Source organism: Armigeres subalbatus, chromosome 3, assembly GCF_024139115.2.
Source record: "Armigeres subalbatus isolate Guangzhou_Male chromosome 3, GZ_Asu_2, whole genome shotgun sequence".
NCBI classification, from domain to species: Eukaryota; Metazoa; Arthropoda; class Insecta; order Diptera; family Culicidae; genus Armigeres; species Armigeres subalbatus.
The window spans coordinates 52,342,537-52,368,544 of record NC_085141.1 but is presented as its reverse complement, the minus strand read 5'-3'; the positions used below and the strand labels follow the sequence as shown (position 1 = coordinate 52,368,544).

Genomic DNA, 26,008 nt, shown 5'->3' with positions numbered 1-26,008 from the left:
TGTATTTAGAAAATCATCACGACCTTTTTAAATTCCACATAAACTTTCTTCAGGAATACTTCAAATTCTAGAATTTCTTCAACAGCTTTTTCAGGATTTTTTCCGAGAATTTATCCTGTAAGCCCATTTGAAAATCCACACATTACATCAAACATTAATTAAAGAGTTTATCCAAGTAATCCTCCAGGGATTCAAACCAGCAATTTCTTTGAAAATTTCATCATTAAATCCTTCAGGTCCTTCGTCGGATTTTTTATAAAAAAATTTAATCATGAATTATTCTTAAACAAATTCCAGCTCCATTCATGGAATTTTCTAAGGAATACCTTACGGAATTTCTGAAGGAATTCATGGAGGGATTTCTGAAAGAATTTTTTAAGTAAATTCCTCTGATATAACAGGACGATTTTTTTTTGGAAGACTTCTGGGGGACCTCGTGGAAGAAATATTGAGAGAATTTCCAGAGTAAATTCTTTAGGATATTCAAAGGAAATTCCAGAAGGAATTAGGCGGAAAAAATCCAGAAAAGTTTTCAAGGTAATTCCTTGTCAAACTTTTGGGGATAAAGAATTGTTTAGGGGAATTTCGGCAGTAACTGTTGGAGATAGGTGGTAATTTTCCATATAAGAGTTAATGACTGAAGTTGTACTTTTAAGATTGAAGTCTTTCGGCGATAGCAGTTTCAATAAGTATTAAATACGTATTTTGCTCCGACATTTCAATTAGCCGGATTTAGGAGCGAAAACGATACTTATTAAGACTGCTATCGCCAAATGAATTCAATAATTTCTGGAGAAGTTACGGTGGGAATTATCGGAAATATTTCATGAAATAATTTGAAGAGATATTTCCGGGTGGATTTTCAGGAGACTATCCGGAGATGCTTTTATAGAAATTTTCGGAAGCATTTTGTAACATTTTCTGTATGAATAACCGGAAGAATTTCTGAAGGAACTCTTCTAGAAATTTTCAAATCCAGAAAGAACTTTTCGAGAAGAACTCTTGGAAAAATGTTGGGGGAAATACATGGAGAAGTTCCCTGTAGAATTCTCGAGAGCTGGATGGGTATAGAGGAATTCCATGTGAATTTCGAAAGGAATTCAAAGGAAATTTCAGGAGAGTTCTCGAAGTAATTTATTAAAAGTTTTGTCTGTGAAATAATCTAAAGAACATATCATGTGAGATTCTGGAGTAGCATCTAGTGGAATTCCTGGCTGAGCTTCTAAAAAAAATTCCCGGTGGAAATTCAGGAACAATTACTGGATGAACTTCCGGAGGAATTTCGGGCTAAACTTTCGAAAAAAAAAACATTGAAGAAATTTCTGGAGGAAATCCTGGAATATATTCCGAAGGAGTTCGAAACTTATGTATAAATTCGTGCAGGAATTTTCAGATAAATTTTTGGATGAACTTCCGAGGGAATTCCTAAGGAATTTCTGGAGGAACTATTGGATAAATTTTTGAAGGAAATTCCGAATGAATTCCTGGAGGAGCTTCAGGAGAAATTCCTAGAAAAACTTCCGGAGAAACTTCTGGAAGAATTTCTAGAGGAATTTGCGGAAGAATTTCTGAAGGATCTTCCGAAGGAATTCCTGAAGGATCTTCTGGAGGATTTCCTGGAGGCACTTCTGGAACAACTCCTGGAAGAACTTCCGGATGAATTCTTTGAGAAGCTTCCGGAGGAATTCCTGGAGGATCTTCCAGAAGAATTCCTGGAGGAACTTCCACACGAATTCCTGAAGTAACTTCCGGAGGAATTCCTGGAGGAACTTCCGGAGGAATTCCTGGAGGAACTTCCGGAGGAATTCCTGGAGGAACTTCCGGAGGAATTCCAGGAGGAACTTCCGTAGGAATTACTGGAGGATCTTCCGAAGCAATTACTGGAGGAACTTCCGGAGGAATTCCTTGAGGAACTTCCGGAGGAATTCCTGGAAAAACTTCTGGAGGAATTCCTGGAAAAACTTCCGGAGGAATTCCTGGAGGAACTTCCGGAGGAATTCCTGGAGGAACTTCCGGAGGAATTCCTGGAAAAACTTCCGGAGGAATTCCTGGAAAAACTTCCGGAGGAATTCCTGGAGGAACTTCCGGAGGAATTCCTGGAGGAACTTCCGAAGGAATTACTGGAGGAACTTCCGAAGCAATTCCTGGAGGAACTTCCGGAGGAATTCCTGGAGGAACTTCCGGAGGAATTCCTGGAGGAACTTCCGGAGGAATTCCTGGAGGAACTTCCGGAGGAATTCCTGGAGGAACTTCCGGAGGAATTCCTGGAGGAACTTCCGGAGGAATTCCTGGAAGAACTTCCGGAGGAATTCCTGGAAGAACTTCCGGAGGAATTCCTGGAGGAACTTCCGGAGGAATTCCTGGAGGAACTTCCGGAGGAATTCCTGGAGGAACTTCCGGAGGAATTCCTGGAGGAACTTCCGGAGGAATTCCTGGAGGAACTTCCGGAGGAATTCCTGGAGGAACTTCCGGAGGAATTCCTGGAGGAACTTCCGGAGTAATTCCGGAGGAACTTCCGGAGGAATTCCTGGAGGAACTTCCGAAGCAATTACTGGAGGAACTTCCGGAGGAATTCCTGAAGGAACTTTATTCGTAAATTTTATTGTTGTTAGAAATAAGTAGGAGGGAAGAAGTGAAAAGTGAAAAGTGAGAAGTGAGACGTGAGGAATAAGAAGCGAGAAGTTGAAATTGGGAGGTGAAAAGTGAAAAGTGAGAACTGAGAAGTGAAAAAGGAAAAGCGAGAAGTGAGAAGTAAGAAGTAAGAAGTGAGAATAGGGAAATGAGGAATGAGAAGTTGGAAGTAAGAAGCGAGAAGTAAAAATTTTGAATTTAATCCTTATTCCTTCCTACTTCCATCTCCCTTCTTCCTTCATCCTTCTTCCTCATTCCTTCTTTTATTCCTCCTTTTTTTCCTTCTTCTTTCCATCTTCCTTTATCCTTCCATCTTCCTTCTTCCGTCTCTTTCATGTTTATTCTTTCTTACTTCTTTTTTCTTCTTCTTTATTATTTCACTACTCTTCTTCCTTCTTCCTATCTTCTCGGCAATAAAACGAGATACAATTTTTGACGGAAAAGGTCAATCGACCCCAACGATTTTTAATTGACCCTCTCCCGTCAAAAATTGTATCTCGTTTTATTGTGAAACGATCTTTTCTTTTAATCGAAGAAACGGCTCATGCGCCACCTTCTTAAGAAGGACCGTTTCTCATGTAGAATTGCCCGGAACGAGACTGTTTTCTCAGGACAATTAAACCAATTATGTATGTAATTGTCATATCAAATTAAGCTTAAGCAAATCAAAAACTCGGTAATCAACCAGAAGGGAACTAATTAGCAATTATTAGACTTAATTCAATCTAATTGCCAGCTAAAAGATATATTTCGTCTCGCGGAACAATTATGGAGTATGTACTAAACTAAACTAGAAGTAATTTGCTTTTATTTCATTTCTCGATCGCGACCTTAAAAAATAACTAAGTTTATCTTTAGGAACTAGGAGAATTTATTCAAATTCAAGCTAGCCTAAGCCCTAATGTGACGTCAGGTCTTCTAGTTTCGCAAAGAGTATTTTAATATACTTGAAAGTGAGCTAAACTCTGATCAGATCTAATTTTCTATTTTTTTCGATTCCCGCGGCAAATATCCCTCGAAGATTGTCGATGGGGGTCCAATAGGATATCAACTTTCAAACGCTTCAGTATCTCCTTTCACCCTGCATTGGCTTCGGCCTCTAACCGTACTCTCTCGTACTCACGTATCTCGCGCGCCGGCGTATTATTCGGGGTAAATTTGTCCCCTTGTTGCGTGGAGTACTTACTCAGTCGATAAATGTAGCTCGGCTGATGCCGTGCGACTTAAGAGCTTGCGATGACACGGTTTGTTGCGTACGAGTTATGACCTTTCTAAAAACTGGCAGCCAACGGTTCATTAGCCACCAGGGAATCCGCAGTTCATTGAAGATAAGGAACACAGGTGATTTCTTTCGGTCCGTTCGGTCGAGTCTAGGCCAACAAGCTCAGACCACACAGAGTACACTCGGGACGAACCGCCCACGTTGCTTGGGCACAGTTTTCCTATTCAACGCGGATTTTATTATTTATCATTTTGCCCACTAAGCTCACGGTTTATGCTTAAAAGGCTTACCTGAATTCGCTTTGAAAATAGCTCGCTGAGCTTTTAGTAACTGTTCTTTTAGAAGCCTTATTCCTCAGATAAATTTGGTAATTTAATTATTTAAAAAAAACTACAAAAAGATGAAAAATTATACTAAAGATAGTTAATAACGCGCGAAAACTTACTTCGAGTTTAATCAAACCGATTTTACAGATTACCACTCTTGTTATTTAATATAATCGTGATTTTTAATCAAAGATTGGATATTTGGACTAATCCGTACAAAGCACTACACTTTAATAAAATGATGGACGCCCGATAAATTGAATACAGCCTAGAAATTTCTGCGCAGTTTCTTCCTATTGGTGGATTAGAGAGAGCGACTAGGTATAAATCATTACCTTTGTTCTATTCTAAATAATGGCTATGATTTGTTTAATTCTCTACGACGCAATTTCTAAATCTGTTCACATATTTTTTTTAATCTTTCTATAAAATTAATGGTTTCACAAGTAGGTGGCGCATACTTTGAGTGAGCTTAAGTTCCTCATGCGGATCACATTTTTTTTCAACCGAAGCTCAATTGTGGGCTTTGTGGTCGTGCGGTTAACGACGTCAATCGTCTAGACGCATGTGCTGTGGAGTGTGGGTTCGATTCCCGCCCCGGTAAGGAGAAAACTTTTCGTAAAGCGAAAAGCTCTCCACTGGTTCAATGGGTGTTGTGTAAATGTCCTGTCCCTTGTCTCATGCTAGATGTTAGGTGTTCAGTCTGTGCGACCTCTGGTCGAAGACGGTGATTCCGTCTTAAAAAAAAAAAATTCGACGCGTTTGCATGCCTGATTGTAACAGTCGATTCTTTGGCTTATTAAAGGTCAGCTTTCCCAAAGGACCCATACTTTTCGAAGTCTTTAACTATTTTTAAAATCGAACACAAAAACCGAAAAAGAGCTGCACGTGTGAAATGGCCTGAAAAATTCACCCAATGTTTGTTCAAAATCGGGCCAATCTTAAAAAAAACAGCACTTTTTTATTTTTGTTTTAAATTTAAAAAAATACTTAGAGGCGTAAAAAAATATGGGTTCTTTGGGAAAGTTGACCTTAAATAAGCCAAAGAATCGATTGAACGAATAAAAAAATTTGACGGGAAAGGTCAATTGATTTTCCCCTTATTTCTTTATTGACGAATTTCGCGCCAACCCTTCTATGGGGCTGGCAGCACCATCTCAGAATCGAATGAAACTTGGTGGGCATAAAGATATGGTATTTCTAAGCCACTCTGCATACTTAGTTTTTTTTAAATTGTCAAGAGTAACATTTGATGAGGGCTTAATTTTTTTTCATGGATTTTTTTATAAATCGATGTAACTCTAAAATGACAAGACCTACAAAAAAGTGTTGTATGGCGGACTGTCGTGAAATTACCAGAAGTTTTTGGAAAATATCCAAAAATAAAATACCGATTTCTACACTGAAAAAAATAGTTTTAAAAATTAAAATCGATATTACAAAAACCTCATCTCAGAAATCGATGGAATTTTTCTGCAGATAGGTATTTTAATTATCTAACTTTTCTGGGAATAATGTTCCTGTGACATATTTAAGGAAAAAAAGTTTTTCTAACAAAAACTTTTTTCATGTCCATATTGAGTGAAAATTTATCAGCGTGTTTTATGCCTACAGCGCCAATTATAGGTTCAGCAGCCTATCATCGACACATTTTGGACGTATAAAAATTTGTTTGGGAAGCAATTTAGCATAATCTAACATAATTGTGGACCAACATTTGAAAAGGGTTAATGTTTAATTTGACTTTTTGTATCGAAGTAACTTAAAAACAATTACAAAAAAATAATATCTTTGAAAACGGGCAATGTTGCCGAAACGAAACTGAAGTGATATTTAATTGTAATAGTGGAAAAGAAGATGTTGTTTTTCAGCAAAGGCTAACCACTGAACGGTGTAATTTAGAAACCGTTATAAAGGCTGTAGGTGATTTTGTATCGTATTTTATTGAAAAAAATGATAAACTTATATCTTATGACATTATTTGCAAACAGCAATACACTTGTACTGTTAGATTTCTCTGAAAATTATTCATTCAATATCCAAAATGCTGCTCAAGGTTGGAAGAATTCCCAGGCAACAATACATCCATTCGAAGTTTACTTTAAAAGAAACGGTTAATTAGATAACGTTAGCTTTATTAATCAGAAGTAATGACCCATGACACAAAAGCTGTTCATTTATTCATTTCAAAATTAATTGACTTTTTGAAACAGTCGATCGAGCTGCAGCACATTATAAAAATAAAAGGAACTTTGCAAGTCTGTGTAATTTAAATTCAAAACATGGCTTTGAAGCAGAATGGCACTTTTTTACAACATCGCACGGAAAAGGCCCTTGCGAAGCTATTGGTGGCACTCTCAAACGAATGGCAAAACGAGCAACTCTTGCCAAAGATTATGGAAATACTATCAAGACTCCTCGGGAGTTGTACCAATGGGCGAATGGGCACGTTTTCAATCAAACAAAAATATCACTATATTACATTTCTTTTTTATCACGAATGAGCAATACCGCCATCGGGGGTGGCAATGGGTCTGGGGATGAGAATGGGTCATCGCTCTCACCGCGAGCCTGGAGGGCGTAGAGCAAAATCGTTCAAAAAGGTCTCTTATATTTTTGTCTTCTTGTCCTCAGATACATCCATTCTACAAGCATTCTAAGTAGTTGAAACAGTGACCCATTCTCACCCCCATTTGACCGATTGTCATTCCCGACGACGATACTCAACAAGAGTTTGAGGAACTTTTCAAAAAAGCAAAAACTATAATTGGCACACAAAAGCTTCATTCTTTTATACCAATCGCTCATAATAAAATCCTGGCTAAAAATATTCCAACTCAGATGATAAGTTTACAAATTAATGAGTATTCAAGTAGAATTAAGAATTAAATGTAGTAACAAATAAAATTGAAGAAAAAATGAAAAAAATGCGGAAAATTTATTATTCTTTAAATGTGCGTTTACCGGAAATCCCCCTAATGAAATTATCTACCGAGCTTCATTGTTTGGAATCAAAATGTTTATCTGTTAATCGACCTCCAATTTTTTCTTGCTCAACCAATTTTAATCTTTACATTCATTGATTGATTTTCTCGGTGAACGAAACGCTCTTTTATGTTTCAGACTTCATAGTTCAGACAAATTTACAATAGTCCATCAAACATCACAATTTTGTAAATCTAATAATTTGTGTGTAACATTGATATAAGCAATCTAGGGAAATATACGCCCTTTCCAAATGTTGGTCCACATTACTGTTAGATTATGCTAAATTGCTTCCTAAACAATTTTTTATACTTCCAAAATGTGTCGTTGGTTGATGATAGGCTGCTGATAAATTTTCACTCAATATGGACATGAAAAAAGTTTTTGTTAGAAAAACTTTTTTTCCTTAAATATGTCACAGGAACATTATTCCCAGAAAAGTTAGATAATTAAAATACCTAAAAAATTTCATCGATTTTCGAGATGAGGTGTTTTTGTAATATCGATTTTAATTTTTAAAACTATTTTTTTAGTGTAGAAATCGGTTTTTTATTTTTTGGATATTTTTCCAAAAAACTTCTGGGAATTTCAGGACAGTCCGCCATATAACAATTTTTCGTAAGTTTTGTCATTTTAGAGTTACATCGACTTTAAAAAATCCATGAAAAAAAATAGGCCCTCATCAAATGTTACTCTTGACAATTTTTGAAAAACTAAGTATGCAAAGTGGCTTAGAAATACCATATCTTTAGGCCCACCAAGTTTCATTCGATTCTGAGATGGTGCTGCCAACCGCTGGTCGAGTTGGCGCGAAATTCGTCTATTGGGAATTTTCCAATATTTAAGAAAAATTCATAATTCTTTACGAATGTTTTGTATTGCTGCCGACATCAACAGCACTCTTTTGTTGTTGCAAATCATCATCAACGTATTGCTGGAAAAACTCGCATTCCAAGGTCTGACACTCACTGTTGTTATGTCCTTGTGATACCCAGTACGAGATTATTGCTTTATCGCAGATATGTGGCTCCTCTATGATTTCCATATATAAAATGACCCTGTTTTTCAATATGGCTTGCAACATTAGCGCAAAAGAATCATGCTGTTTGTCGCTGTTATTATGTGCATTTGTGAATCAAGATTGTTCTCGACCTTGAACAATGCTGTTGTAAGTCATTGAGGGCTTGCATGTTATGGGAGGCACGTTCAATGTAGGGGAACTGCGGGTAGGACGCCCACGTTAAGGAAAATGCCATTTTTATCAATGAAAACCACCATTTCAGCCAGTTTTCATCAGCGCATACTGAAGAACAGCATATCTGCGACTGACTACCGATAACAGATATCTAATTGTCCATTTTATTGCACAGAAATTTGATTTTTAAAAAGCACCCGAAAAAAAATGATTTTGAAACCATGCGGGGTGAGATGCGCCAGTGGATGGGTTAAAACGCGCATGTGCTTATCGTACTGATTTTCATTTTAATTGCCTACATTAAGGCAATTAACCGAATGATTCAGCTGTTTCGGTCATACGAAATGAGCATGGGCGTAATGCCCCACACCGACCTCAGAAGTTTGAAGGCCCATAAAATCGTTTTAAAACCATTTTTGACGACGATTTCGTGTGGAACATAAAGAACACGAGTAAGCAGCATGGCTCATGGCTCAATTATTAATTTATCAATGTATAACAGCGACAGAAAGACTAAATTCCACCGAGCTAGAATTGCATCAAAACACGCAAAAATCGTTTTTTCGAGTTTTTCATGTATAACTTAGCTTAGCTTAGCTTAGCTTAGACTGACTGTACATATCAATGGTTGCTACTCCGTGATTGATCAGAACTGGTGCAAATTGCACTACGATCCAAGTGAATAGTGGTTGGGGTTTACCATCTATTCTCGAAGTGCACGTTTCAGCAGCTCTCAAATGTTGATCAATAACGGCGCCGGCCAAGTCCTTACAGTCAGTTGGGGAAGGGAGGGAATGTTAGTGTGTGGTTATTGTTGCTACTAGAGACCGAGAATACCTCTGCATCTCCACAATTACCACGGGAAGGAAGTTGTGTTAGTTGGGTGGGGTAATCAGTAACATATATCGGGATTCACCATGGAAAGTGATGTGACTATGCAACTTCTATACTACAGCATTAGCATTTCCTTGATTTGTTCAATTGTTTACCCTTCGCGAAAATAAACAATCAGTCGCTCAAAATGAGCGATTGTTCATTTGAATTTCGGATGAGGCGCCCGCGGCATCATTTCTTCAACACAAGAAAAGTAAAAAAGAAACGAGATTTAAATTGAAAATAAAGTAATAATCACGGCTGTTCAACCAAATTGATAGTAATCGGAAAGCTAATTATGTTATCTCTATTTGACGTTAAATAAGAATGTTCAGCCAGACATATTTTGTTAATTTACGTTTATTTTGCATTACTTTCGCGCGTGTGTTTGTCGCTTGCCGTGACCAGTATACCGTAATCAGGATCTCACTGGTATTAATCCTGATGGGCTTGTGCGCTTTGAGCGGCACACGGTCGCTTTTCAGTCAATATAAAGTCGTACATGGTGCAATACAAGATGCTAAATTGGAGACGATATAGATACACGATATACATACATGTTGTATGGAGAAGCAACTATATCGCCTCCACTTCAACAGCCTACACGACACCATATACTTCCATGTGTTGACTGGGTTTGATAGGGCCTGCCTATAGACACATGCAGCATGCAGCAGAGGTTCAACAGTGCCCACTGTCAAACCCCACCACATCCTAGACAGGCCCCCTAACTCGCAGTGGCCATGGGGAGGGGTCGTCATGCCCTTGGACAAGTCCCTGCTGCCCCTTTTTCGAGTTTTTCATGTATAACTAGAGAAAAATCATGAAATATATGTATCCAATGGCAATATTTTTCATTGCTTTATCGTATAGACTATTGAAAATAATCAAAATGGGGATATTTAACCTTATTCAGGGGTGGCGCGTTTTAACCCCTATGGGCGTGCTACCCCCACTTCCCCTACGCAGCAGGAGCAAGATTGCGCGAGACACCTGCAATGATGCAGTATGGGGATAATAAATATTACTTGGATTTTTCATTTTGATAAATAGATCAATTCAAATATATTAGCAGATATTGCTCAATAAAGAGGGGTGCCTGATCCCATTATATTTTTTTCCAATTTCATAATTACCTATTACTCGGACTATTCTGCTACTTCACGCATGAATGTCTTATCTTCGCTTGATTTTCTAATGGAACAGTTATACTTATTGCGTCTATATGTATATATCAGACCAAGTTGTCTTTGTTCCGAACTAGGAAGCAATAGAAGATGTGCGTAACGCAAAAAACTTTTTCCTATCAACATCGCATAGCATTGGTTCAGTTTTCCGGTCCATCACCAGTTTGATTGATTTGTCGTTTCGTTGGTGCCTCTTTAGCTCCCAATGTTGTATCCAGTTTGGCACAAGCAAGCAATGCTTTCCTGTAATCATAGGCCAGATTGTCTTTTCTCCTTCAACTGATTTATGGGACTAATGTTGTTTGTATTTTTACTCATCGAATTTCCGTAATCAAGAACATTGTGTTCATGTGGAGTTGGCATGTGTGTTACAGCTAAGTATAGCAAAATGAAACAATCAAAATAAATGAGTACCATTCAATTGAATTGTTGCAATTTCTCGGAGCTATGTTCGGTAATGATTTTCTAATGTTTTTTTTCCTACAATGAGAGTTACTTCTTGTCATATATTCATAGAAGCTTATGTATAAAGATTCATCATTTGGGGACAGGGTGCTTGGCGCAAAATTTCAAACGGTCCGATGGAAAGCGCTGGTATACTTATACCCGGAAGCCATGTGGAAAACAAAAGATTCTTATCGCTTTCGGTAGCACTAACTGGCTGCTTTGAAGAAATCCCGAAGAGACCAACTTTGAAGAGACCCAACGAGTTTCCCGATAAACGATTCACTTCAGGCACAAAGTGCATCGTTCTTTTGAGCAGTTTATTGAGGCCGTCGAGAGATTCATCTTCGTACTATAGTGTATAAGCGCGCGATACTCAATCGATACTTGATTGGTGCAAAATGTTTGCATTCAGTGCACGTTGCAAGCATTTTTCGACCGGACCAGGATGAAGATATATTTTCTGATTATGATAAATGCAATATGCATTCGTAATTTTTCCATTGTGCATCATTCATCCGGAACTGACTTACGGTTATCTGCTGCATGCCAGGCTCCTCGCGGGATGAATCGAGATGGTACGTGACCTACATGTGGTTTGGCAATACACAAGACATTTGTTCCATTATGAATAACATCCAATATCAAACGTATTTATAAGGAGACGCGCCAGAAGACATTTACCCCATATTGGTTAGAGTAGACTCTCCATGTGATGCTGCATATTTTTCAATCGTAATCTAATTTTGATTTCTTGGCCTTTCTTTTCAGATTGTACGACCAATCAGCGCCTTTCTCATCGTGGACGTTCAGAATGATTTCATCAGTGGCTCGTTGAACATTAGCAATTGCAGCGCGCAGCAAAACGGTTTGGAGGTAGGTGTTCTTCAGCGTAATAATCACGTGCAAAGCAATAGAATGCTTAGTTGGAAACGGGTAAATAAATTTTATCAGCACGTTCTTGATTTGGATAGTACTTACCACATAAAGACTTTCTATTGACAAACAGGCAAGGATTCAATCCACATCTTGATGGTATTATATTTCCATTAATCACCTGTGGATTATAATTTATGGGTGGAGGGTTTTCTACTATTCACGATGGAGTTGAGTGCAGGGTAGTTGCGTTTGTGTTAATTTTGCTCGGCGTCGAAGGTACTACATATTAGTAAATGGTAATAACATTTGGATGAATGAACGTTTCTAGTATAAATTTCCAATTTTCGCCTTTTTTTAAAGGACAAATCTAGACTTATGACTCTTAACTGAGTTTCATCTAACAATAAGCTTGGAGCAATGTCACCAACAAAATATAATTTACGTATTCAAGACATTTGCCTATTGAAATCTGATACTATTCATGATTGCGTATATTTGTGTACACTGTCTCTGTTTTCTGACTGCGGATGTTGTGTATGCGAAACATTCGAAAACTCAGTCAACTTTCTGCATTTGCATTCTCGTTTTGTTCTAGGTATTTCAATGAACCGTCTGTGTAATACAGGAAAAGCACGCTATTTGGTGGTTTACTATTTAGTTAGGGATAAACCTGAACCAACATTTCAATTTTACTACAGGAGATGTTTTCCGTTTTCAACGGAGAATAGATTAGTGAATGGACACTGTATCCATCTGGTTGCATTCAATTGTGTTGTTCTATATGCACAAGAAAGTAAAGCATTTTTATTCCGTGGAGCTGTGTTGTTTTAACTAGATTTGCATCTCGAAACTTTTACTTCACAGATATTCTTTCCCTGTGTGGACTTCACATACGGAGCCAGATGCAACATTCACGCTTTCTCCTCTATTTTCATAGAGTTCGTGTCTCGCTTCTGGATGTCTAGCATGCACTGATTTTTAGTTGGAAAATCTAAACCTTGAAACGTGTGCTCCGAGTGAGCACATACGCTTTTTTTTTTTAATTTTATGAAACATATCGCATGCAGGTCTTAGATTTATTATGACAAATATAAACATAAATTGTTTGTGACCATTCTCGTACAACAAAGTTATGTAACGATTTTCTCGTGCGCACAGCATTTTAAGTGCTACTCTTAGCACTGACTGGAGAGGTTGCTGACGTAGATGAACTTCGGCCAAAGACTCCTAAATCACAAACAGACCTATCTTACCCTACAAAATGGTTCACTGGTTAATTCGAATGGGGCTTTTCTTTCGAATAGCGCTTACAATACTAACCATTTTATTTTATTCCTTCTCGTATGTACAAAAAGAGATTTATCCCCAACATGGTTTTAGACTTATTATAACTTTTGAACTCATACATATTCCTATACCCTGTTCAGTTTACAACCTTTTATTTCTTCTTCTTCTTTTTCTATGGCTCTCCATTCTAATTGGAACTTGGCTTGCTTTTTAACTCAATGTTCTATTAGCATTTCATCAGTTATTAATTGAAAGCTTTTATATGGGTGGCTTTTATTAGGGTGGCTCAATTTAGTATGAAAAAAAAACTTATTTCAAACTTTTTCAAGGGTCGCCCTTTTATTCCGTTCTATTTGATGCCCTAAAGCTAAGGTAAAATTAGCTAAATCGGTCAACGTTTGGGCGGTGCTAAATGCATTGGAAGTTTAATATAAAAAACCCAGATTGATCCACCTAGCAGTGATTGTGCCTTTCTCGTGCATTATTGAACAATCCAAACCGGAAAATTAGTTGAAATGATGAGCTATTTGTGAGTGCATTTTCAAAAGTTCTAAGTAAAGTATTATTAGCGTGTGCGTTTTATTCGAGCTTTTTTATTATGCTTTAAAGCTGCAGAAGCGTTATGGCGTTATGAACGTAACTTGCATGCTATCATAGCTTGTGTTGAATTTGTTGTACTCAAGTCTTGTATTAAAGCGAGTAGAAGAGCTTGCATGGATTGATTCTACAAGGCATTTTATAGCATGTTATGACTTATTCATGTTGTATCATAACTATTTGAATATTCATAAATTTTCGGAAAGTGCAATCGTTATGAAATTCAATAGTGATCAACTACGCTTTATTCTTTGTCGATTGCAACTTTCTGCGAGAGAATCGGTTAAGAATTACTATGTGAAAAATTGGCTAATGTTTTTTATGGCACATGTGCACACACATACACATACACACGGACAGACAGACATTTGCTCAGTTCGTCGAGCTTAGTCGATTGGTATATAACACTATGGGTCTCTGATCCTTCTATAAAAAGTTCGATTTTGGAGTGAAATGATAGCCTTTTGGTACAACTTTGTTGTACGAGAAAGGCAAAAATGTTTAAATAAACATCGAAAAACAGTAATTTGGAGCTATATTGTTCTATTTAGGATGAAGAACTATGATGCTCATTCATTTTTTCGCAGAATTGAATACACAATGTTATGCTGAAAACCGCGAGAAGATAAGAGTTAACCCGGCGAAGTTATTAACATTTCTCAGTAAATTTCGTTATTTTTACACTAGAAAAGTAATAAATTCACCCAACCAACCTCCCAGAACTGAGTATTATAGTTCTTCAACGTAACTGGTGCAATCTAGCTCAAAGTTACGGTTTCTCGATGTTTCTGCATACATTTTATTTCCTAACCGAGAACATCCTGGACTGAACCGAGAATCAAACTCGCAATTTCGGGATTAACAGTCCTATGCCTTTGCTCACTAGGCTCACTGTAGACCCAGGCTTTTTTAAATTAGCCTTTATTTGAAGGCTCAAAGGCCAAAAGGCATAACGGGGCCGATACTCAACTGTTACAATTTCTTTTGTAACAGGATTCGGACGATTCGGAGGTTTTTTAATCTTATGCGTTTAGTCGACAGGCTCAGTCGTATGTAACACTTATGGGAGCCGAGGTCTTTCATGATATTTACAATCTCTGTTCTCGTGTTCTGGGAGAAATGTTTAGGATTATCCTATGAAACTTGTTTTGAGCACGTTCGAATTTTAAATGATGAGCTTGTGCGCAGCTCTCCCTGGCCGGCATGTCATACTAGATCACTGGGAGGAGTATTTGACGACGCGGTTGATCAGAGGGTATAGTAGTTTTTACAAAACATTACACTTCTTCTTTGTTTCTCATCTCAAACATAAGTGTCTAGAATCAAGCCAAGTTAGTGGATCTCATTGGCCTATTTCACTGTCGTTCCATTTAAAGTGATTTTACAATCCTCAACATGTTTAGGAAACTTCATCGCGTTGATACAGATCTTTCAGGTGAATAGGTACTCTATCAGGACATCCAGGCCTAATTGGAGGCCGTTTGCCACTAGCGCTCTGATCACTCCACTTTTGTAGGCGAGAGACGTGTCATATGCGAACAGAGCCATGATAGAGGTTAACAGGTTGAATAGTTCAAAGCTCGATCAAAGCCTCAATTTTTAGTCGTAATGTGGTCAAATAAATAATCCTAATAAGAATATTTGCATTGCAAAGAGTTTATAACGGTGTTTAATAGGAGCAACATTTTTTGATCGAAAGAGAAGCATTTTCAAGTCAGTGGAATTTATCTCTGGGCACTATTAGACGATGTTTTCACCGCGTGAAACACTTTGTACCTTTCTCGTATACTAAGTATACGTAAAGACTACATTGCCGCTAACCGCAAGTCGAGCACATCTGAATTTTTGGCAATTTTGAGTAATTATCATGTATGACTTTATTTTCACAAGTACTATGCGTTATGCTATTCAACGCGAGAAGTTTGTTCTAGAAAAGTGGAAAAAAATACCAAGTCAAATTGTCCCATATGGAAAAGTGACCGCAAGTTAGTCACATCGAGTAAAAGTATACTCCCTTCGTAAAATGTCATACAAACTGTTCATATTTGTTCAATACATGTGCTCAAAACACCTCTCAAATACAAAAACAAATCATTTCGAAAGAAAAATGCGGAAGAAAATTTTGTACACATTTAAGTTTATGTTGTGGTTGGAAGTTAGGTTGAATTTGAAGATGAATGAATATTGATGGATAGAGGAATATACGTTGCACTAAGAGCGCTATCCATCGTTTCACTTTTTTTTCACAATATAACGTGTTGAAACTTGCACGTTACATATAGCAACTGTTCTTTCGAATATGTTTTGGATTATGATAATAAAGATTTTTTTAGGTGATGTTTACTTCCTATTTTACTTAATAAGCAATACTACTGTGAAATTATTCTAATTTCTCACCCAGATAATGAGTTGTATTTTAAACTGATTTACTTCAGGGCTTTGATACATGTACGCGTTGTTTGTTACCCAATAAAATTCAATGATTAGAATAAAACGCAATCAACCTATTTCCGAATGTTATTCCTATGAGTCGCGATGCTATCCTTCAAAATCACAAACGAGTTGCTCGGTGAGCGCATTTTTGAAATCTGAGAATGATTTTATCAATAGATTCATCAGCTAACAGTATTATTTACAATAAAATTGCTACTATTTGTATTCTCAGCAGGTTCCCAATGAGATAGAAAACCAATGATAGTCATGCTTACAGACACGTCCACGTGCCAAAACAACTTGGGCCTTGGGACAAAATGATAAGTAGCAGACATGACGTAGCGGGATTCTTAAGAAGCATGAATTACACCCTGCAAGCTATTATCATGAACCACAGAAATTCAAAGCCACTAATTTCAAGAAATGATCATTAACTTTCAGAAATCCTCAGAAATTTATATGGATCGAATTGCAAATTACTTAGAAATTTTATGATCGTTCAAGAATGCTCTAAAGTTTTGGGTCTTATTTCGGACAAGATATGTGGAATGGAATGGTTTTACAATGGACTTCTAACAATTTATCTAAACTTGGTAGAATTTAAAACCAAGACTAGTTATAAACTTTTTGTGTTTTTATTAGGGAGACTTTCAACCCGATGCTGGCTCGTCTCCGGATATTTTTTTTATAAACTTGTTAATAATCATATTAGCAGATTTCAGCAATCTTTATTGTATACAGAAAGTCATATAGAATTTCAAACATTCTTTCGAGAATCCAGAAATATTTTTAAAGAAACTATTGCGTACTTCCTGGTAATGTTTAATAATATTAAGGAAAACCATCAAAACATTTAATTTCAAGAAAAGTCTAAACATTCTTGGTTCCTGAGCCTCTAGACATTCTTGGATTAAAAATCCTTCCGGACTGTCAGGAGACTTTTTAGAAAAGAATACTTTCTTTAAAATTCCAGATACCTTCACGATTATCAGTTTAACATTAATTAAATTTTGAAATAATTAATTTTAATAAATTTGTTAGTAGTAAAACTATGTGGAAAAGTTTTTGTTCAAAGGTGTGCAGCATATATGTTTTCCTTCATTTTTAAGCGGGAAATGAAATACTTTCACAAAGTTACGGAAAGAAATACTTGTTGAGTTTTGATATCGATACTACATTACCGATTTTATATTATGCCTATTAATAATATAATAACGGACTACCATCACGATATCACGAAAATCTGCAATGTGGGCTTTCAAAGCATTCAAGAGTTTCAAAATGTTTAGATTGAATGGTTCATCATGTTTGTTATTAGTGCATTATATTTTTTTACAAATTTGAGTTCTGCTCGACGGAATGTGACTGACTTGCGGTTACTTTTCTCATTGAGATGAAAAGTAATCGCAAGTCAGTCACATTTCGATTTTCAACACGGCAAAGTTTTTCACTTTATAGCCACTATGCTCCATTAAATATTCAAACAATCTTTGATGTGTGACGTTTAGAGCTGATCAAAATTACTTATACACAATTTTTGAGGAGAAAAAATACAAAAACTTTGCAAGCAGCTTTCTCATTTGCACGTTTTTCCAGATAAGCTCGACTTGCGGTTAGCGGCAGTATATGTTCGCTTTAAAAAGAAACTTTAGGAGGCCTATAGGAGGCCCGGAGATCCATAGTGCTATATTTATACCAATCGACTCAGCTCGAGCTAAGGTGATGTCTCGAATTAGGGTGATGACGTATGTGTGCAATTGTAAATGGATGAAAGTGCGCAAAACAACACACTCTTTTTTTGGCACACATCTTCAACCGATTCAGTTCAACGGGTAATCCTATCCCATTATTTTCTATTGAAAGTTCGCCAGATGGACTATAGGATGAAAAGTTTAGGCCAAAATACAAAATGAAGAAGATTTCATTCAAATTTTTTTTTAGTATATATAATGCACGAGAAGGCATAAACACCGCTAGGTGGATTTATCAGGGTTTTGGTAATTGATCTGCATTACAAATATATTGGGGTAGAATATTAATAAATACAGAGAAGATTTACGATATTGCTGTTATATTTTTTTTAATTGAATGCTCATAGCGCGTGGTGTGCAATCTCATTTTTACATTATATTTTGCAGTCATCTACATTATGTTTCCCATCAACAAATTATTTTGTTATTATTATTCTCCAAAGTTTCGAAGTCCCCAAACAAGATCCTTCAACTGCAAACTAGCCTTAGTTAAAATATATTAATAACAAAACCGATGAAAAGTTTTTCCTAGTTGATTGCCGATTTTTATAATTTTTCGAAATATTTGTTTCATATCGTTGTTGAAATATTTCAAATTATTTGAATAGTTTTCAAAATTACTTTGATTGATTTATAAAGTTTAGAAAAGAATCAAATGGTTCAAAAATATGCGTTAAGGCGAGATTTGAGAGAAAAAAATAAAACTACCTGTTTAGAAAGGATTAAACGGAATAGTCAAAAATGAGATGAATTTGTAAATTAAAATGTCCATCCTTACGATTCATTCTATAGACATCGAGGTGTGATATGGGAATGCTTGCTTATCAAATAAATGGTTTCGTTTAATCCACTAATGTAATTTGCCAAAGTTAATTACTTCCTTAATAGGCAAGGAAAATAAAATCAAACGCAACTATATGAAAAAATCTTCCGGGGGAAATTACAAAACCTTGCTGGCATTAACTTTTAGAAACCTGAAGAAAAATTCATCAATGGAAAATACATAAACAGCGTCGATAACATTTTTAACTCAGTTTTAACCATCTTACACATGTTTTGATAGGTTAAGTCTACTTTCATTGTATTCTTTTGGCTTTCTGCAAAAAAAAATGAGTCTAAACAATCGTTTGAATTAATTTTTATGTATTCTTAAAGAACCAATGAAAAAACGGGACAAAATAAAGATTTTTAAGACTACGACAATGCATCAAATATACCTAACGAAGGTTTTGTCGTTTTCGAGGTGCCGAAATTCATTTGAAGAACTCAATGAAAAGAAAAAATATGGACTGCCCTACACTACTTGAACAAACTCCGCTGTATATTCCCCTTAGAATACTAAGGCATTCTTTCCTACTAGCTGTTCCGAACAAACTATGGTTACACCAACCCACTAGACTCCTGTATCCGTGTTTTTAATGTAATTTGTGACGAATTTGACTTCAACATCTCTAAAAATATTTTTTTAAATAGAATAAGTAGAATGAATAATTAAGTTCAGTCTGTATGATTGTTGTATCGAAGACGGTGTTAATAAATAAAAGTGTTCATTTCTTTACTGCCCAAACGTTGAAACCTTCGTTATATTCATTCGGTGCACTGCCTTATATTTCAGGTATAAACCACCAGCATGCTCATTGATTACAATACCATGTTATTACATTACAAAATGTATTATATGGCAGCCACCTCCTTCGGTGGGGTTTGATTCTACGACCCCACTACCCTAGACAGGTGCTTTTTCTACTAAGCTACGAAGGATGAATAAAACTTGGATTCTGCTTGAGAGGTCCTACGTCAAATAGCCAGCTGAGATCTCTAACTCTTTCGAGAACTTATTGGAAGAAGGAAGAAGAAAGAAGAAAGGAGAAGAAAAAAATGAAGAAGAAAAAGAAAGAAGAAAGAAGGAAGGATGGAGAAAGAAGAAGGGAGAAGGAAGAAGGAGAAAGGAAGCGTTTCGCGTTTTCTAGTTCTCACTTCTTATTTCTCATTTCTGTGTTTTCAGCTCTAAGCTCTCAGTTATTAGTTCTCAGTTCCCAGTGTTCAGTTTTATAGTATTATCTCTCACTTCTCAGATTTTACTTCCACTTCTCAGTTCTCTCTTTTTACTTCTCACTTGTCACTTCGTAATTCTCCCTTCTCACTTCTCACTTTTCACTATTCACTTTCACTTCTCACTTATCACTTCTTACTTTCATTTTTCACTTTTCACTTCTCACTACCCAGTTCTTAACTCTAACTTTTTACTTCTCAATTATAACTTCTCATTTCTCACTTTTTAGTTTCCACTTCTCATTTTTCACTTTTCTAGTTTGAAGTAGTCATTGATACAGTGCGTGTTTTATTCGTCGCGAAAACGAAAAGATATCTATATGGTGTTCGGTGGATTGCGCACTTGTATTTATTGCCTTTCGCCTCGGTTAAGACAACTGCAATGCTGCACAGAATACAATTATCATCGAGAAGACTATAGGACGCTTTTTACTTTTCACTTTATACTTTTCACTTTTCACATTTCACTTTTCACTTCTCACTTCCCACTTCTCATTTCTCAATTCTCACGTTTTACTTGTAAATTTTCCCTTTTCCCTTTTCATTTTATTCTTTTCAATTCTCACTTCACAATTATCACTTCTTACTTTAAACTTCTTACTTCTTATTTCTCACTTCTCCCCTCTCACTTCTTACTTCTTACTTCTCACTTCCAATTTCCCACTTATCACTTTTCACTTATCACTTTTCACTTTTCACTTCTCAATTGTCTCCTCTCTCTACTCACTTCACACTTCCCTTTTCATGCTTCTCACAACTCACTTCTCATTTCTCATTCTTCACTACTCTTAAGCTGAGGAAATTTTGTTTAACAAACGTCAGGCCGTCAGGTCAGAATATGGTAGGCATGATTTTTTTTAGCGGAACGGCCCTCCGACGAGACTGGAGGTTTGCGCAGGCCCAATAAGCCGCCTTTAAAAACAACCATTATGAACGACATAGAAGATAATACGACTCGATACAATCGGCAACGACCTAGGCGACGAATGAAGGATCACGATTGGAAGCTTGGATCATGGAACTGCAAATCGTTAGGCTTCGCAGGTTGCGACTGGATAATCTAAGCTGAATTACATCCCCGCAACTTCGACGTCGTAGCGCTGCAGGAAATCTGCTGGACAGAACAGCAAGTGTGGAAAAGCGGACATCAAGCGGCTACCTTCTACCAAAGCTGTGGCACCACTAACGAGCTGGGAACCGGCTTCATAGTGGTGGAAAAGACGACAACGGCCAACGATGTATAAACTTTGAAGCCTCTCGCTGAATGGTAGTCCGAAGCACTTTCTTCCTCCGCAAGATTATACGCAAGGCCACATGAAAATCCCCCAATCAAGTAATGGAAAACCAAATCGACCACGTTCTAATCGACGGTAAATTCTTCTCCGACATGACGAACGTACGCACTTACCGCAGTGCGAATATTGAATCCGACCACTACCTCGTTGCAGTATGCCTGCACTCAAAACTCTCGACGGTGTACAACACGCGTCGGAGTCGTCCGCCGTGGCTTAACAGTGGGCGGCTACAAGGCGGTAGACTAGCCCAAGACTACGCGCTGCAGCTGGAAGTGGCACTCTCAACGGAAGAGCAGCTAGGCGCAGCATCTCTTGAAGATGGCTGGAGAGATATTCGATCCGCCATTGGATGCACCGCAACCGCTGCACTAGGCACGGTGGCTCCGGACCAGTGAAACGACTGGAATGATGGCGAATGTGAGTAGTTAGTTGAGGAGAAGAATGCAGTGAGATTGCTACAAGGGCGAACGAGGCACGATACAAACGGGCGTGGAACAGACAAAACTCGATTTTTCGGAGGAAAAAGCGCCGCAAATACAACGTGCCCACACGTCATCTATTTATCGACTTCAAAGCCGCATATGATACAATCGATCGAGACCAGCTATGGCAGCTAATGCACGAAAACGAATTTCCGGATGAATTGATACGGTTGATCAAGGCGACGATGGATCGGGTGATGTGCGTAGTTCGAGTTTCAGGGGCATTCTCGAGTCCCTTCGAAACGCGCAGAGGGTTACGGCAAGGTGATGGTCTTTCATGTATGCTATTCAACATCGCTTTGGAGGGAGTAATACGAAGGGCTGGGATTGACACGAGTGGTACGATTTTCACGAGTCCGTCCAGTTATTTGGTTTCGCGGACGACATTGATATCATGGCACGTAACTTTGAGAGGATGGAGGAAGCCTATATCAGGCTGAAAAGCGAAGCTAAACGGATTGGACTAGTCATCAACACGTCGAAGAAGAAGTACATGATAGGAAGAGGCTCAAGAGAGGTCAATGTAAGCCCTCCACAACGAGTGTCTATCGGTGGTGACGAAATCGAGGTGTTTGAAGAATTCGTGTACTTGGGCTCACTGGTGACCGCCGATAACGATACCAGCAGAGAAATTCGGAGACGCATAATAGAATGCTAAGTTGAAAAGCAGGCCAAGTTCCAGTTGGAATGTAGAGCCATAGAAGAAGAAGAAAAAGAAGAAGAAGACCAACAAGAAGACCTAGAAGAATGGTAATTATAATACAATGCCTATTCTATTCAGTTTTCAATAACAAACACTCAAACTGAATCGTCGACTAAAAGTCGTTGCATGTAAATCGGTCAACGCCTAGTTCTGAAAAGTGCATATACAGTCGACTCTCTACATCTCGATATCTCTCCCTATGTTAATGGTTTTCTCGGTCCCTTCCATTCACGTAGCTTCACGTTGCTTTCGACATCTCGATAACCTCCCTATCTCAATATCTCTATCTCAATGTGCTCTAGTCATATTTTGCTCAGGATTCTCTCTCTCTATATGTCAATATATTCAAATTTCTAGGCTAGTGGACCATTTTTGGACAATAACAAACACAACACGATCAAGGAATGACATTTGTTTTGTTGTCGTTTTCATAGCAACGAGTTTTTTTTTTCGATCTACTACCCACATTGATGTTTCTTCCATTTCTCGATTCCTCCTTATCTCGATGGTCCCTTCAATATCGAGATGCAGCGATATTTAACGGTTTGTTGAAAAGAGGAGGGATGCCCATAACTGAACTGATAAAGTCACCCACAACCAAATATAGCAGCGGTTTTGGAATGTTATGAAACAAATTTTCGTGCTGAAATTAAGACGGCAATCATCATTGAACCTCAAAACAGATTAAATTCAATGTATGATAACGCATTGGAACTCACTTTTTCAATTTAACCGCTTCACTGTCATAATAAAGTGTCATAACTTTGAAAGAGGTAAAATAACTTTCGTTACAATTTTCATGTACAAAAAATAAATATTTGTTCATAGTGCAAAATAAAGGGGTCTAATTGGTTTTGTATTGAGCACAAAATATCGTGTTATTATAGCAAAAAAATGACAGTTGTCAGAATGACAGCATCTGTTTTCGGACGGTGTCCACAATCGAATCTCGTCCTCTACCCATAAGATTGCTAATATCGCTCCAATTCGTGTGATAGTGATTCTTGTTTGATGCGGCCTAGCATTCAAAGTGCCGGAACAAAAAATGTCAAATTATTGTAATTTACAAAACAAAATATTCTCTACTACATGACACACAGACAACATGTTTAATGCTAACAGCACCATTAACATTCTAGTACTTATGCTTCTACTGGGATTCACTTGGAGTCTGTTTTTTTGTTATCAGTATATTAATAAATATTACGATTTTTAAGTACGAAATTGTGTTTCACCTTAAGACAACGTAGAAACCAACCCAATTCTACTGTTTGCCCTATTCTTATTCTCTAAAGCACCACCACGCTAATTGCACATTCCATTAGTAAACGTATAATTTTCCACCCGAAAAGAAAACAACTCTATCGTTGGCCAATTGGTTGCCTGTGTTTCAACATTCATGTGCCAAGCGGATTGGGGAAGCGTGATTGTAGCAGATTCATTTGCAGTGCGCTTCCGCCGATGGCCGGGGCTTCCGGTCCGAGCTGTGGTCAAGTACCTACATTTTGCTTTGTATTCACTGCTCTGCCGTTTGACTTAACACCGAGCGCAGTTTGTAAATGCTAGGAAAGGGATACGAACAAGATCAGCGATAGGTGCAAATTGATGGTGCCCTTAATCGGGGGGAGTGCTTATAACCACCAGGAAGGAAACATTAACACTTAAGTGTGGAAAAGCATGGGTAGCGGATCCTTTGTATTTGGACAACAGGATAATAAAAAAATCTGAAATTGTGCATGACAGTGATTTTTTCGTAACTTGTGTACGAATAGTACACAACATAATTGAGTTCGGTGAGTAATTCTATGCAGTCAAGTAAATAAGTTTGAAAACAATTTAACATCACTTGGGCATAAATGAGGTCACTTGGGCATAACGAACTGCACTAGCCATGCTATTTAGCCATCAACACTTAGCATACAAATTGACTATTAAGCGTCGCGTGTTCTGAATTTTGGCACTTCTGAAACCGATAAAATTCACTCAAGTGGAAACACTACATACGATTGAAATAAATCAACCCCCAGCAAAATGGAAACTAATGTCGGAAAATCGCGTTTTTTTTTCTCGTCCCCCCATCCAGGTGATTGACCCGATAAACAAGCTCCTGGATACGGTGGACTTCGACTCGGTTTTCTACTCGCTGGATTGGCATCCGAGCGATCACGTTTCCTTCATCGATAACATCAAGCAGCGGCCTATCCACCCGACCAGTCCGGTAAGTAGCCTTCCAGTGAACTTGTCGTTGCGTTGAAATCAGTCATCGTTTTCACGCCTTTCACGCCACGAAGATGCCCGAGTAGGTTTTGATGACTAAATTAAAACCGGTAGAGGAAATGTGGCTCATATGTATCCTCTAAGCAAACGTCCTAATTTAACGGTGATTAGTGTAACATTATAAGAAACGCTCATTAGACCGGTAGATCTCTTCGGACACCAGACCTGGATAATGCTCGTGGAGGATCAACGCGCACTTGGGGCTTTCTAGAGAAAAGTTTTACGTACTATACATGGTGGGGTGCATATGGAAGACAGTACATGGAGGAGGCGAATGAACCACGAGGTGCAACAGCTGTTGGGAGAACCATTAACCGTTCACCCCGCGAAAATCAGCAGACAGCGGTGGGCCGGCACATTATTTTGGAAACACTTATTTTTAACATAGATGAAAGATGACACTGGCAAATATCACAGATTTTCTTTATCAAACCGCCAAAAACAGGGGGGTTTGCAATCAGGGGGTTTGATAAAGAAAATCTGTGTTATTTGCCAGTGTCATCTATGTTAAAAATAAGTGTTTCCAAAATAATGTACCATAAATTTCCAAACCTGACAGTTATTGTAAGATTAAACATTAGACAAGGAACAAACATAATATTTTTTCCCCTGACACCAACCCCGTGTCGAAACGTTGGACAAATATAAATCTTGTTTTAATCCTTAAAGACTGCGTAGCCGTTTTAAGTTAAAATTTTATTTAAAAAAATCATAACTTTTGAACCACTGGATCGATTTGCAATGTTTTTTATGGATAGAAAGCTTATTACTTCTAGTTCTTACTAAAATATTTGGTTTGGTGTATTGGTGTACTCAAATTTGCTAAAATGGTCAAAATATTCGTTTTTTATGATTTTTGAAATGTTGGACCACAACGACTATATATTTTTATATTTTTTATGAAAATTCAAACATTTTTACATAACACATAAAAAAAAATGTTCATCGAGCCGTTTTTGAGTTACATTTTTTTTTAAATTTCAAGTTTTCTACCCATACACACATGGAGTGAACGTTATTCTCCATTAGTGAATGAGTTCGTGCATCGCGCTTGATTTTTTTGTGTGCAAAATCTCATTGTTTCGCTCATTTGGCAAAACATGATTTCACTTCAAAAAAACGCCAGAACCCAATCGATGAGTGTTTTATGTTTACATACGGATTAATTATTTATTGCCCTTAGCAAACAAAGTTATTTTTATACATTTTGGAAAAGGAACACTTAGAAATCGTGCAATGATGCTAATCGGTAAGTCGAATCTCTGCCTCAAGAGTCCAGTGAGGTTTGAATGGTGCTTAATTTGATTTGCGCTCGATTGACATTAATTTTCAGTTCAAAACGTAAACAAACGAGCATAAATTCCATACAAAAATTCAAGATGGCTGAGT

At 37.5% G+C, this 26,008-nt stretch overlaps 1 protein-coding gene across 2 annotated transcripts in view; it reads left to right on the top strand.

Moving 5' to 3' along the window:
* The window catches only part of LOC134225398 (nicotinamidase), a 157,874-nt gene that overhangs the window by 112,310 nt on the left and 19,556 nt on the right, over nt 1-26,008 (top strand). For both annotated transcript variants that reach the window (XM_062705441.1, XM_062705440.1), the window contains exons 4-5: nt 11,635-11,739; nt 24,426-24,560. In XM_062705441.1, coding sequence (XP_062561425.1) covers nt 11,635-11,739; nt 24,426-24,560 — 240 coding nt within the window. The remainder of the gene's footprint in view (nt 1-11,634; nt 11,740-24,425; nt 24,561-26,008) is intronic.